Here is a 14,031-nt window from a genome sequence, read left to right as displayed (position 1 = left end):
CACCATCTACTGTGATCGATCTGCATCAGCCCACCATGGTGAAGAGCTACACCTCGTACCCTCACACCCTCCAGTTGAGGAGACTGGGCACAATGGGAAAGCCCGAGGCTTAGTCCAGGAAGCCCTTGTTTTAAAATCACAAGGTGGGTGTGTGTCCCAGTAGAAGCCAACCAGGCTGCGTGTTAGGAGAGGACGGGACCGTGCTTCTGTGTTTCTGCTCTGGGGGACACGGTGAGTTGGAACCTGAATCTTTGTTTGTGTGGTTGGATGGATTGGGATGGCAGAGATGGAACAAGGAAGTTGCATTGGGACCAGGTTGGCAAGAGGGATTTATGGGGCAGGTGGTTCCTCCTCCCCTTATTAGCATATTCTTTGATTCCCTGCTGTCCCTTGCCATAGTAATGCAGCTGTAACTTAATTTGACTTTCTTCATTATGGTAGAAATGAGATGTTCAGCCTCTGAACTTTTGAGCCTTCAGTAACTCTGCTTTAAAGTGTAAGTGTGGTTCCTTCCGGGACGGGAGTCTCATTAGGAGACTCGGGCATGAGCTCTGCTTTTCCGTAAGAACGAGTAGGATGGTTTTTGCCCCCTTCCCCCATTAACTTGTATTTGTTTTTATTTGTGTTCGCAGTATATTTCATATTTAGATCTTCTAGGTGACTTGAAGCAAACACGAAGTCTCTTTTGAGACTTGTATTTCCAAATGTGAGTTGTATAAAAGCAAAAACAGTCCAAGGTTGAACATTCTATATTAACTTTGCTGAAAGCAGATTTTAAGTGACTGAGTGAAGGTTGGATAAGACCTTAATTTTTTTTTTCCTAGACCACTTACAGGTAAGTAGGTTTTTTTTTAGTATCCTAAAAGTTACCTTTGCTGTTTTATTTTTGGTTGCTCTTGAAAGACACAACTCTGCGGACCATGTATTTTTCTCTTAAATGGCATCCAAGTTCATAGATCTGTGGAGGACCACTTTTCAGAAATTACTAGAAAGTAACCAAGTAGAAAATCCTTTGGTAACATTGGAATCCACAAGATGTTTGTTCAGAGAATCAAAAACACAAGACCAAATGGTGTTGTTTTAGATCAGGTGCTGAAAGAGCCTCTTTTGTGTCTCCCTTGTGTTTTCGTAACTAGGTACCTAGAAGAACAGAAGACAGAGAATGGAAAAGATAAGGAGCAGAAACAAACCAATACCGATAAAGAGAAAATGAAAGAGAAAGGGAGCTTCTCTGATACAGGCTTGGGTGATACAAAAATGAAATCTGATCCATTTGCTCCCAAAACTGATACCGAGAAGTCTTTTCGGGGTAGCCAGTCTCCCAAAAGGTATAAGCTTCGAGATGACTTTGAGAAGAAGATGGCCGACTTCCATAAGGACGACATGGATGATCAAGATAAGGACAAAGCTAAGGGAAGGAAGGAATCGGAGTTTGATGATGAACCCAAATTTATGTCGAAAGTCATAGCAGGTGCAAACAAAAACCAGGAGGAGGAGAAGTCAGGCAAATGGGAGGGCCTGGTGTATGCACCGCCAGGGAAGGAAAAGCAGAGGAAAACAGAGGAGCTGGAGGAGGAATCTTTCTCTGAGAGATCCAAAAAGGAGGATCGGGGAGGGCCCAAGAGAACCGAAAGTGGGCACAGAGGGTTCGTGCCTGAAAAGAATTTCCGAGTGACCGCTTACAAAGCAGTCCAGGAGAAAAGCTCGTCACCTCCCCCGAGAAAGACCTCTGAGAGCCGGGAGAAGCTAGGAGCCAAGGGAGACTTTTCCACAGGGAAGTCTTCCTTTTCCATTACTCGAGAGGCCCAGGTCAATGTCCGGATGGACTCTTTTGATGAGGACCTTGCAAGGTAAGATGTAGTGCTTTACCCTTGGGGCTTTAGTGGTCCAAGGGGCATCTCCTAACCCCTCTCCCTGGGGATGTTCTGGAACCAGGCCAGGTCCCCTCCTCCTCCTGTATTTCCCCTACTATCCCAAGTTTCGGTGCTGATAACGTCCACCTGTTTTCAGTGGAGGAGTGCATGTCACTGAGCAGTTACAGTTACATGTCAGGGGCAATATCCTGGGGATGGTAAAGCACCTTTCAGTGTTCAGTGCCAGGCTTTCTGGCTGTTGGGTCCCCACCTTTATCCACTACCCCATTCCCTGTCTCATCATGTGCCCCCCCCCCCCCCCCCCGTGCTTAAGGTGATTTTGCCTCTGGAGCCTTCCAGAATCTATTTCTCCATTCTTAGCTAGGTTACCAAAGTCTGTTATTACAGGCTCCCATCAAATAGCATCCCAGTATTAACGTCAGGGCTGAGGGGAGGGGTACGTGGCCAAACTTGAGAGTGTTCGGGCCCAGGCTGACATCCTGTTGGAAGTCCACCCGAGCAGCATTCTGGTCACATCTCACTCCACTGTGTCCCTTCCCTGAGCCAGTGACCCTGGCTGGCCAAACTAGTTGATCTTTAAAATACTTTTCCGTTTGTCGTGTGTGTTAAAACCGCCGTGACTTTGAAAACAGTCCTTGAAGTTCAGCACTTTACCCAACCTGTCTGTTCCTTCTAAAGACTCCCAGGGGGAAAAGGAGGGAGAGAGATTTTGGATACCTTTTCCCACAGTTAATGGTCCACTGAGGTTACTTTGAACTTGGGTGGGAAGTAAAAAGCAGCTTTGAGGATAAGTTTAAAACTCGGAAAAAAAGCATTGCATTCTTAGGGTTTAAATGTTTTGACTTTCTGTATATCTTGTTACACTGGGCCTCCCTATGTTTCTTTTTCAGACCAAGTGGCTTATTGGCTCAGGAACGCAAGCTTTGTCGAGATCTAGTCCATAGCAACAAAAAGGAACAGGAATTTCGTTCCATTTTCCAGCACATACAGTCAGCTCAGTCTCAGCGGAGCCCCTCTGAACTGTTTGCCCAGCATATAGTGACCATTGTTCACCACGTAAAAGGTGAGTGCAGACCCAGCCTGCTGCCGGCTCCCTCTCTGTGGCTAGTTTCCTCTGCCACAAGCAGAGGGATGAGTGGCTGCGTAAGGGAGCCTTTGGGGACCCTTTATCTCATCAAAAAGGCCTTTGAAGCCAAGGACTGGCTCAAAGGAAATTCCTTCCAAGGAGTCGTTTCCATTTTTTTAATTATAGAGTTGAACATTTCGAAATGCTAGTAACCTGTGATCATGAGAATAGGTAAAAATCCTTCACATAAGGTTCAAAATGCTTGAAGAAGGAAGTATGAAAAGTGACTTTTCCAGCATCTCTGTCTTTTTTCCTGTCTAACAGCTGGAAAGCCTCTAGAGGTCTTTCAGAGACCTTGTGTGAATTTCTTCTCCACCTTATCCTACCATGTCCTGGGCAAACTGAGGTGGGCAGGTTGGGGAGTGGTGGGAAGGAGTGATAACAGCAACCGGGTTGGGCCAGTTACAGGTTCTACCTGAAACTTAAACTCCAGTGGGAGGTGGTGCTGTGATTCACAGAGAAGTAAGCTCTAGGTTTCCTTGTATCCACCTCCTAAGACAAGGGAGCAGCAATGGAAATCTAGTGGCCGATACTGGATTGTATCTGAGCCAGCCGTTTCTCCTTCCTTTTTTCAGTGTGTGTGTGTTACATGGATTTGACTACTGGAGTCACATCTCTGTGGCTGCAGGTTCATGCAGAAGAGTTGAATATTGTGTCTGCCTTTGGTAGCATAATATGTTCTTTGAATTCCCACAGAGCATCACTTTGGGTCCTCAGGAATGACATTGCATGAGCGCTTTACTAAATACCTAAAGAGAGGAACTGAGCAGGAGGCAGCTAAAAACAAGAAAAGCCCAGAGATACACAGGTGAGGACTTTGACCTTACACTGGAGGTAGCCACAAAAGATTGCTCATTAGATAATAAACTCAGCTTGTTTTTGTTAATGTGAGGTGCCTTAGCAGCAGAATTTAGGGTAAACGTTCTCCAGACGTTAGGATAGCAGTGAGCGTTTGTAGTTTGAGTGGAAAGAACATGTCAAAAAAAAAAAGAACATGCCTTGATGACTAGTTTCCCACTTTGGGCCTGAGGAAGACTGGCCTTTTGATATAGATGAATCCTTGTATTCTTGGGAGCTGGCAAATGGTAACCTGAGACCACTGTGAACTTTGCATAGGTGGAGTAAATGTTAAATTTCTTTAAGCAACACATGTGTTCCATATACCAGTTCTTCCTTTGGAAGAACTCCAGTGGGTGGGAGAGCACGTAGGATTTTTGTCTAAGGGTTCAAAAGCCCAGGAGATTTAAAGAATACCACCACGTTCAGTTGTGGGAGGGTGTTCAGCAAACAGGGGCTTTGTCTAGAGACACACTTGTCTCTATCTTTAATTTCGTAATAGTCAACTATTAGACCTGTTGGCAGTAGGTAAGAGAACCATGTTTCTACAACAGTCTTGGGTTTGGGTCTTTGGGATGCATGTATGTGCCAGGCGATTTTCTTACCTAGACCTTATCTCACAGATAAATAATGGGCCATTATATTCTTATGCCCAAGACGAAAACTACTCTTTGAGGTTAGCAGGGCATGGATAGTCTTGATGTGAACTTGAGATTATAGGCGTGGGTGTAGGTGAGTCCTTCCTGGCTGTAACAGTGCTGGGAAGGAGTAAGAAGTTCCTTCAGTTTGAGTTTGACTGAGAAGTTGGGGTGTGTGTGCACACAAACATGCCTATGGGAGAGTCTAAATATATAGGCAAAGAATGTAAGTTATGTGTACGTGTATGTGTGTGTGTGTAAGTTATGAAACATAATGAAATGGATTTTATTACCCTACTGAGGAACTAAAATATCACCAGTAGTATATTCACATGATGGGATGTTAAACAATTTTTCTGTTTTCAATTTTCAGGAGGATAGACATTTCTCCCAGTACATTCAGAAAACATGGTTTGGCTCATGATGAAATGAAAAGTCCACGGGAACCTGGCTACAAGGTGAACTGTTGCTTTGATCGTAATTCCAACAAAATGAGTGCGTTGGGCATGAACTTGACAGAAATGTGTTTGTTTAAATTACTCTCTACTTAAGTTTGTGTTTTTCTTTTAAGGATGGGCATAATTCTAAAAATGAACTACAAAGGGTTAATTTTTATTAAATGTATCAACAACCTTTGTGAAGTGGTTAGAATATGGTAAATGACCCCAAAGTCTATTGAGGTGAGATTGAGAAAAAAAAGAGAGGAGTTTTGGAACAAGTGCCCATGATGAGAGAAGAAACTTTTTGTGATATTTTTCTGCTTGTAAGTATTATCAAATCAACTATATTACATGCACTATTTCCAACCATGATTTCAAAAAGACATGCATGTCAGAGGAGAGTGAAATATTCATATCTTAACATGGTAGACTGTTTTAAACAGCTAGTCCAGTTTTTTTTCTAACATTGTACCATATTTATCATCTGTCAGTTACTGTTACTTTAAAGCTAAACATTATTTTGATAGCCCAGCTACATTTGCAATGATGTGCACGCAAACATAGTTATTAAGAGGTTAAAGCTTGTATGCAATCTTTTACTATGAAATAATAGATTTGGTTGTTTTTTTTTAAGTCTCTTAGTATTTATTGACTTTCATTCACATATGTAGTTGAAACTTAAAATTAAAGATGGCTCTTGCAGTGCTGCTAAAACCTTTTCTAAAGAAACTCTTCAGGTCTTCAAACGAATTTGTCTCGATAGTTGAATGTGACGAGAGGCCCTCTGCACAGTCTCTCTTCTCTCCCGTCCCCCTTTTCTTTTTCTCCACGTGCCCACCAGGTTGGCACTGACCCAGTGAAATGCAAGGCTTTGAGACAGCAGAAGAGCGCTTACCCTCTGAGCTTCCTGGGCCTACTCCATAGAGGTGCTGTGGGTGCACGGCCTCGGAGCAGCACCTGCCCCTTTTCTGGGTCTTTGGAGGGTATAGAGTCCTCATTCCTTCTCAAAAATGAAGACGATAAAAATAAACTTTATTTCATCAAAAAGCTTAGTAGTTTGTGTGAGATGTTAATATGGAGTGAACTGCCCATTCCTTCCTCTTTTAGGGAGGTTTTACTTCTTCTGAGGCAAGTCCTCGTGCTTAATGTCCTTGAATCCACCTGGCCTTCTGAGCTCTGAGTGTCCCTAGGGCTGTGGAAAGCACTTGCTCTGGTTTGGGGCACACAGTGCTGCTGTTGCTGTATCCGCAATGCACAGCCCTGGGGGGTTTGACTTACTAAGGAAGTCAGCAAAAAGGGAGTTTGCTTTCCCTTTTTTGCTGGTGTTTTTTTCCTTTTTAAGACAAATGTCGACCTGGATTGCCACTTGTGAATTCTCCCTTGTGATTTTTGAGATTCCCTCTTTTCTAAACCAATTTCTCAACATAACTAAAGTTGCCAAAGAGTCCCACAGTCTGTTGCAGAGCTAATTCCAAGGAGAGGATAAACCCATGGTGGTTGCCACAGTGTAGGTAGGGAAGGATGACACGACACCAACATTTCCACTTTTGGTGGTGACTAGGCCTGAGTCAGCCTAACCAGCCACCTTCTAAAGCTGATTTTGGCCTACTCAGCGTGTAGGCTAGCCAGTGTTATCACTGGGCCACAGAGGAAACCAGGCAAGATCAGTGTCTTAGCATTTTCAGAAGGCAGTCATCATCATTTTAGAGAACTGGTTTGGGTTCTGTGAGGGACCCTCAGGAAGGGACATCTATGGGATATCTTGTATCCCTCCCAAGCTTGGGTGAGGTGCTTCACACTTGTAGTGCTTCCTTTGCACCGCTCCATTGGAGTAGAAACCACAACTTGTGGGGTGGTTGAATTGGCAGCCCTGAATCCCAAAAACCTTAATTTTGATGTCTCTTTTGGCAGGCTGAGGGAAAATACAAAGATGATCCTGTTGATCTCCGCCTTGATATTGAACGTCGTAAAAAACATAAGGAGAGAGATCTTAAACGAGGTAAATCAAGAGAATCAGTGGATTCCCGAGACTCAAGCCACTCAAGGGAAAGATCAGCTGAGAAAACAGAGAAAACTCACAAAGGATCAAAGAAGCAGAAGTACGTAAGCCCCTGTTACCTCATTCAGAGCCCTCCTGAGTGAGTTCTCTTGTCTGCTCCTTTTGGACTGTGTAGCAGACTACCCAGGCCAGAGAAGTTCAGGGTTAGGGATGATAGCAGTGTCTTCTTTTATACCATGTACCTGTCAAGTAAGGTTCCTGCTTGAAAACAGAACTTCTGCATCAAAGTAAGCCCCCTAGTAGATGGGCATTTAATTTGGCTATAGGGACAGAGTGGAAAAGCACTTGGGCATTTCTTTTGGGTTGTGTTAGACATTTTCTTTGATAGGTTATTTTTCATCACAAATCTTCACGGGGAGATTGTTTTAGAAGTGGCTCCATGCTGTTGGCTAGTTAATAACATTGTTCTGTCAAAGAAATAGGATGAAACTAGATAGGACAAGATTGGTCATCTTTTAAGAACTAGTTTCGCAGACACTTCCAAGTGAGGTGTTCCAAATATTTTTTAAACAAAGGTAGCATTGTCGAAGTTCATAGGGCAGCATTCATGCCAAGGTCTTGTCATTTCTGTTTATATCTGTGAACGTTCCATGACTTTTCAGTCATGTTTCATTAAACGTGGAAGAGTTGAAGCCCTACACTTCGAGTAGTGTGAAGCAGCACCACTTTTGCTGTTTGTGAACTTCGGCCGGAAACCACTTTCGTGCCCGTTTCCTGATGACAATCCTTTGAGATAAGTTGGACACTTGGTGTGGTACCCATTTTGCCCATTGGAAAGATAAGCTCATGATGATTTCTCTAAGATGACACAATTCTCAGCTGACATAAAACACAGATGTTCTGTTCCACTTTGTCTCCCTGTCTGCGTTGTTCCTTGTACCTTGGGAGCCCTGGCAGCTTTCAGGGCTGTCTGTTGATAAGGAACCTGATAATGGTCAACAGGGAGCGGAAGTGGTGGTACAGTAGTCCTAAGCGCTGCTCCTGGTGGAAAAGAAGCAGAACCCCACAAACATCTCCGGGTCGGGTCTGGATTATTGATCCTTATTCCTTTCCCTGAAACACATGCCTCTGCCTCTGACTTGCTGTGTAACCTTGAAACCTTAGTATTCTCTGATTGGGGCAAAAAGAAAGATGATAGTTCTCATCATGGGTCATACCTCAGTTTACAAGAACTGTTTCTCATATGACTGAAGAATAATTCAACCAAGGTCACACAAGTAATAAAAGGTGTGCTGGGACTCAAATATAGGGCCATTTGGAGTCTTTTTTTCCCCCTTTCTTTTAAGATTTTATTTATTTGAGAGCAAGAGCATAAGCTGCGGGGAGGGGCAGAGGAAGAGGGAGAAGCAGGCTTCTTGTTGAGCAAGGACCCCAACTCGGGGCTCAATCCCAGGACCCAGGGACCCTGGGATCATGACCTGAGCTGAAGGCAGACGCTTCATCAATGGAGCCACCCAGGCAACTGTGGAGTCTTCTTTATTAAAACCTCTTAAAATAGCACTGATTTATAGGAGTCAGGAATTCCACATCTGAGTTATAAAAATCCTATGACAATAACTTTGAATTCCCCAGTTTGTGAGAAAATGCTAGAAAAAGCCACTAGGGTTTCAGTATTTAAGTTCTTGAGCTTCTCAAATGCCGGGGAGTGTGGTGGGAGAGAGGGCTGGCAGGATGCTTTGCATGATGGAGGAGGACGGTGAGAGAGAGAGAGGTTCCTGGCACTTGGCCAGTTTCTCCCCGTACATCGTCCTCTACTGCTGGAAGCCTGGCCTTCCTGCCACCTTACAGGCCGCCAGTAACCTCCATTAGCACATGGCAGGGCTGGCACCGACTCTAGTACATAGACAGTGACTCATTGTAGTAAGCTCATTTGCCCTAGTCTGTAATTTCTCTCCGATGAAGGGAAGGGAGGGAAATCACTCTGGGAAGAGTTTTGCCAGACCCGGTTTGAGCTCAGTGAGAGATGGTATGTGGAGTCGTGGTACAATTAGAGAAAGGTCTGAACCCAGGCTCTCTCTGCTCTGCTCAGCTCTTATAAATACTGGATAACCGTAGTTGCCATTTACTGCTGGCCTGCTACGCCACTGTCCTGTGTCGGAGCATGTCGTTGCTTCAGTCCTCAGGACAGGCCATCAGGCAGATAGTGTTCTGTCTATGAGAACTAAAGTAACAAAGCACAAAACAAGTGGCAGTATAAGTGGTTGCAGATACGTCGTGGCTCCTGATGCAGTGTTAGCGTCCTTCTGCCTTTCTGGTTCATGCGTGTGTATTCTATGGGGCCAGGTTGTGTTCCTCTTGCTGTGCATGTCCCGTGTTCACCGGCTGACACACAGATGCATCATGGGACGTGACTCAGGATTGAGAGGGTGGGTACCCTGGGTGGGTGAGTTGGGGGTTAGTTTGGAGGTTGCTCGTCCTCATTGTCCTCATCACAGATGCGCTCCGGACTGTCCTGTGCGGCTTACCAGCGAGGCCCCGGCCCCGACCCCAGGCTGTCTCCTAGCACCAAGTGATTCCAATCCCTGGCTCTTCTCTTCTAGGAAGCACCGGAGGGCACGAGACCGGTCCAGGTCATCCTCCTCTTCCTCCCAGTCGTCCCACTCCTACAAAGCGGAAGAGTACACTGAAGAGACGGAGGAGAGGGAAGAGAGCAGCACAGGCTTTGACAAGTCAAGACTAGGGACCAAGGACTTCGTGGGTCCAAATGAAAGAGGCGGCAGGGCTCGAGGGACCTTTGTAAGATCCTGCCTCCTCTCCCTTCTCTCAGCCTCTGCTCCTCCCCACTCTAGTTCCGTGTCTGTCAGATGACTAGTTTTGTTCCCCCTGTGACAAGGAATCCACGCTGTAGATCCCAGAATCTGGTGCCCCCTCTTCCCCAAACTTTCTGTTGATAGTTATTTTTCTGTTCGTAATGACTTAACCTAGAAAGCCTGTTTGGAGGCTTTTGGCCTCCAGATTTCCCCACTTACCTGACCGTTGCTGCGTCTGTGGCGAGGGCCTTGTGCCATCTCGTCCTCTGGGCTACAGACTTGAGCCGATAGGGAATGGCTAGAAGCCAGTCAACTAGTAGATCGACTAGAGGACCACTGTTCTGTGCCAGAAAAATATTTGAACAGAAGGCAGGAGGTGGTTTTTGTCCATTCCTGACACAGTCCTTTCTTCTTTTCCCCACTTCTTGCCACAGCAGTTTCGAGCCAGAGGGAGAGGCTGGGGCAGAGGCACCTACTCTGGTAACAACAACAACAACAGCAACAACGATTTTCAAAAGAGAAACCGGGAGGAGGAGTGGGACCCTGAGTACACGCCCAAGAGCAAGAAATATTACCTGGTATGTGTCTGGGATAAGCAGGAGGGGCCAGAGGGCCTCAGGCACCACACCATGGCTTGATCCCGAGGCCCTTTACTAGGTCTGTCCAGAGCCGTGATGAAATGCGTGTGCAGGCGTATTGCACTGGGGGTGTGTACTTGTGGGACAGTATAGTGCTGGCAAGAGGAGCGTTCTCCTGGCAGGTGGTAGCTGGGCCTCGTCTGAGATGTGTATGGATTCCAGGACACAAGAAGGGTTGCTCTGGCATTTTGAGCCTGTGAGCTTGTCTCATTGCTAATCTGCCCTCGGCCTCCCTCCAGCCTTTATCCAGGGATGGAGTCAGAACCCTCCCCCATGTCCCCAGTTTACTCTGTCACTCCCTAGTGCCAGAGTGACAAAATAAGACCGCTCTGGATCTGTTCGAGGGAGGGAATTTATCTCCAGAATAGAAGTCACCAAGGCTTCTCTTACCTGAGCTGCTGATCACTCCCAGGTAGCAGGCACTTCCTGCCCTCCCCCGCCCCCCATGTTGGGGCTCCTCTAGGCTCTGCTGACCTTGCCAGTGAGGAAGTTCTCTGCCTTGCTGTATCAACAAGCAGGCTCAGGTCCAAGCAGATGGGACTCTGAGTGTTGTAACCAAGATAAACTTGCAGCTGAGCCTTCCTCACCCACAAGAAGGGCTGGTGTGGGTCTGTGTTGTCAGTTGCACAGCTGGGAAACCGGTTTTGTAGATGACGGCAGGGCCACCTTCACTTTTCTGGGGCGGCTGGAGCTGCTCTGAGACTCGGAGAGGACCCTTGGCCCTGTCTCTGGGGAACAGTTCGTGGGGCGCAGGGTAGGTGCCAGAGTGGCACTGCCACAGGGGGAGACATTAATGGCCGTGTTGCTCCTCCTGGTCCCCGTCTGCCACCCGAAGGAGCGTTGCCGGCCTCCTGCATTTAGGCTGTTGAGCAGCAGTCCTGGTAGGAAGCAGCTGGCCCTCTAGCTGAGTTGGTCCCTGCAGCCTGAGGGTGTACTTGGGTTGGTCTAGAGTTTTTGACGGGCTGACGTGGTAACAGCAACTCCTAGTTTTTAAAGTGCTTTCTCACGACTCTCATTCTCTCGTCTCTCTGATGTGACCATTGGAGCAGGATTGAGGTGCAGGCTGGGTATTTTTCCACTTTGCCACCCTGCCTCTTTACATGAAATTGCAGAGGGGAGAGCGGAGATGGGCGGCTGGCTTCCGGTCCTACCTTTGCCACTCCTGGGTCTGAGGCTGTGACCTGGTCATTTGCCCTTGGTCTCACTGCCAGTTGTTGGCCACGGGGATGTGAAATGACGTGGAGTCACCCTAAGTTCCTTTGTAGAGTGGAGGGTGACGATGATAGGGTATATACGAGGATTACCGGAGAGAGTGCAGGTGACGGGCCTGTCAGCGCTAGGCGGTTTTACCACGGTTGTAATGCCCACGCTACTTACTGCCTTAGGATTCTTTTTTTTTTTTTTTTTTTCTAATTTATTTATGATAGTCACACACAGAGAGAGAGGGAGGCAGAGACAGGCAGAGGGAGAAGCAGGCTCCAGGCACCGGGAGCCCGACGTGGGATTTGATCCCGGTCTCCAGGATCGCGCCCCGGGCCAAAGGCAGGCGTTAAACCGCTGCGCCACCCAGGGATCCCCTGCCTTAGGATTCTTAAGGCCTCAGTGGAATATTCTCTTGGATCTGAATCAGTAGCATTTTTGGAGTAGGGACCCGGGAGGACAGAAAAGGAGCTAAAGGTGGGGTGGGGATCATAGGTGGGTTTGAGAAAGTCCCATTTAGAGGAGAGGAGGGTTCTGGTTACGCCTGTTCACTCCGGGACTGATGGCAGTTTTCTTTTCTCTCAGCATGATGACCGCGAAGGTGAAGGCAGCGAGAAGTGGGTGAGCCGGGGCCGGGGCCGAGGAGCCTTCCCCCGGGGTCGTGGCCGGTTCATGTTCCGGAAGTCCAGCACCAGCCCCAAATGGGCCCACGACAAGTTTAGTGGGGAGGAAGGGGAGATTGAAGACGACGAGAGTGGGACAGAGAACCGAGAAGAGAAGGACAATTTACAGCCCGCAACTGAGTAGGGGCCACTCTGATGGGAGCCCCTGCCCAGGGGAGAGAGGGCGCTGGGAAGGTGGCTGGTGAGGAGCAAGACAGAGGAGCCTCAAGATTGCAAAAATCCCACCCCTACCCCCACCAGCCAGCTGCGCAGAATCCTACTCCAGCCGAAAGCATCCCTGGCGCTGCGTCCCACTGGACAGAGGCGGCCAGCTGAGGAGCCTGGGGTCAGGCCCAGCTCTTGAGCAGAACACATTGGGCTTTAGCTGTGTTTCTCATTTGTTGTTGGTGTGTGGGGTGGGGGCTGGGGTAGGGAGGGGAGAGCGATACTTGGATTTTGGTTTGTTCCCTATTAGAAACAACAGTTTTGTTTTTATTTTCATTTGGAGCTAAGAGGACTAATTTGATAATTTTCGATCTCTTCTCCCTTATCCAGATTTTAAAAGCCCTTCTTCTTCTTCTTCCCCCCCCCCCCCCTTTTTTTCGTAGGCATATGTAGTAATAATAGAAAGATTTAATTTGGGCAACTGATTCTTCAAAGAGAAAACAAAGCATGTGAATAAACATTGAAGTGTTCACCTCAGTTTGGGACCAAACTGCTTGGGTCTTTGTAAAAATCGGTTTTGTATGTCGAGGAGGAGTTCAAGGCCTTTCTGACCACCTTGTGTTCCCCTTTTCTGCGCAGCCATGTATCCCATGGTGTGCTGCTAACCACACCCCACGTGCCCCCCCACCCCAATATTTTTTGAGTTCTTCTGGGCTGGGCATCCCATTCTCCACCAGCAGCTCCAGTATCCCAAACTTTATAGTCCTGCTGATCCTCTCAGCAACAGGGGTGGAAACTGGATGGCAGTTTCTGGTCTGTTTTCTAAGAAACTTCTGAATTCTATTATCTTTACAAATATAAGATGAGAAAATAATTTTTTCAATATTTTTTATTAATCTTTTTATAAAATGAAAAGAAACTCCTATGATCGATTAAGGAAGGTGGTTATGGCTGGGTGGTTTGTGGGGGTTTGTTTTTTCTTTTCCTTTTTTTTTTTTTTTTTTTTTTAATTAACCACAAGCTTTAAGTTGAAACATTCTTGGATGTTTGGGGGGAAAACATCCTCTTAAAATGGGTCCTTGTGCTTGCCTTCTGGGGAGGCGGTCCTGAGCAGGTGAATCATATGGCATTTATGCATATGTTATATGCGGACTGCACCCACCTCTGCCCCCCCCCCAACCTTTGCCTCTTGGGTTGTTGTGCTTCTTTCCCCTTACTTTGCTACATTTCTATAGTTAAGTTGGTTTTACTTGAATGATTCATGTTTAGGGGAAAAAAATGAAAACACCTTTAAAATTTGTTTCAACTCCTCCTGCAAATAAAAAAATAAATGAAGAAGGCAGATGTAAATGGACTCTGGTCATTGTCACCCTTAGCATGTGTGTGTGTTTGGGGGGGTGGGGGGTATTGGCATCTACTGGAGCAGCTTCAGGAAACCTGAAAGACAAAATGTCTCTGAGAGCTGTTGCTTAGTCCTATCCTCCTCGGTGCCACACGCAGTTGTTCTGGGAGGAGACTGAGCCACCCCAGTGATTTTGCTTCATCCTGTATCTTTGGACGCCCCGAGAGAACCAGATCCTTTCACTGTGGTGTTATGGGCAAGGACTTTGGCTTCCAGGGTGGTGAGGCGCAGGGGTCAAGG

General features: G+C 46.8%; 1 protein-coding gene across 15 annotated transcripts in view; it reads left to right on the top strand.

Moving 5' to 3' along the window:
* The window catches only part of THRAP3 (thyroid hormone receptor associated protein 3), a 61,153-nt gene extending 47,414 nt beyond the window's left edge, over positions 1–13,739 (top strand). For 8 of the 15 annotated variants that reach the window (XM_072723826.1, XM_025991749.2, XM_072723830.1 and 5 more), the window contains 8 exons: positions 1,137–1,850; positions 2,765–2,937; positions 3,697–3,808; positions 4,849–4,933; positions 6,827–7,014; positions 9,515–9,710; positions 10,162–10,302; positions 12,148–13,739. In XM_072723826.1, coding sequence (XP_072579927.1) covers positions 1,137–1,850; positions 2,765–2,937; positions 3,697–3,808; positions 4,849–4,933; positions 6,827–7,014; positions 9,515–9,710; positions 10,162–10,302; positions 12,148–12,369 — 1,831 coding nt within the window. In that variant the 3' untranslated portion in view covers positions 12,370–13,739. Of the gene's footprint in view, positions 1–1,136; positions 1,851–2,764; positions 2,938–3,696; positions 3,809–4,848; positions 4,934–6,826; positions 7,015–9,514; positions 9,711–10,158; positions 10,303–12,147 lie in introns of all 15 variants that reach the window. The other 7 variants (XM_025991747.2, XM_025991748.2, XM_072723824.1 and 4 more) reach the window with 1 other exon arrangement.
* Positions 13,740–14,031: the final 292 nt, after the last annotated feature.

Source organism: Vulpes vulpes, chromosome 10 (assembly GCF_048418805.1).
Source record: "Vulpes vulpes isolate BD-2025 chromosome 10, VulVul3, whole genome shotgun sequence".
In the NCBI taxonomy this organism is placed as follows: domain Eukaryota; kingdom Metazoa; phylum Chordata; class Mammalia; order Carnivora; family Canidae; genus Vulpes; species Vulpes vulpes.
The sequence above is the reverse complement of the archived record's forward strand: the minus strand, read 5'-3'. Positions and strand labels throughout refer to the sequence as shown.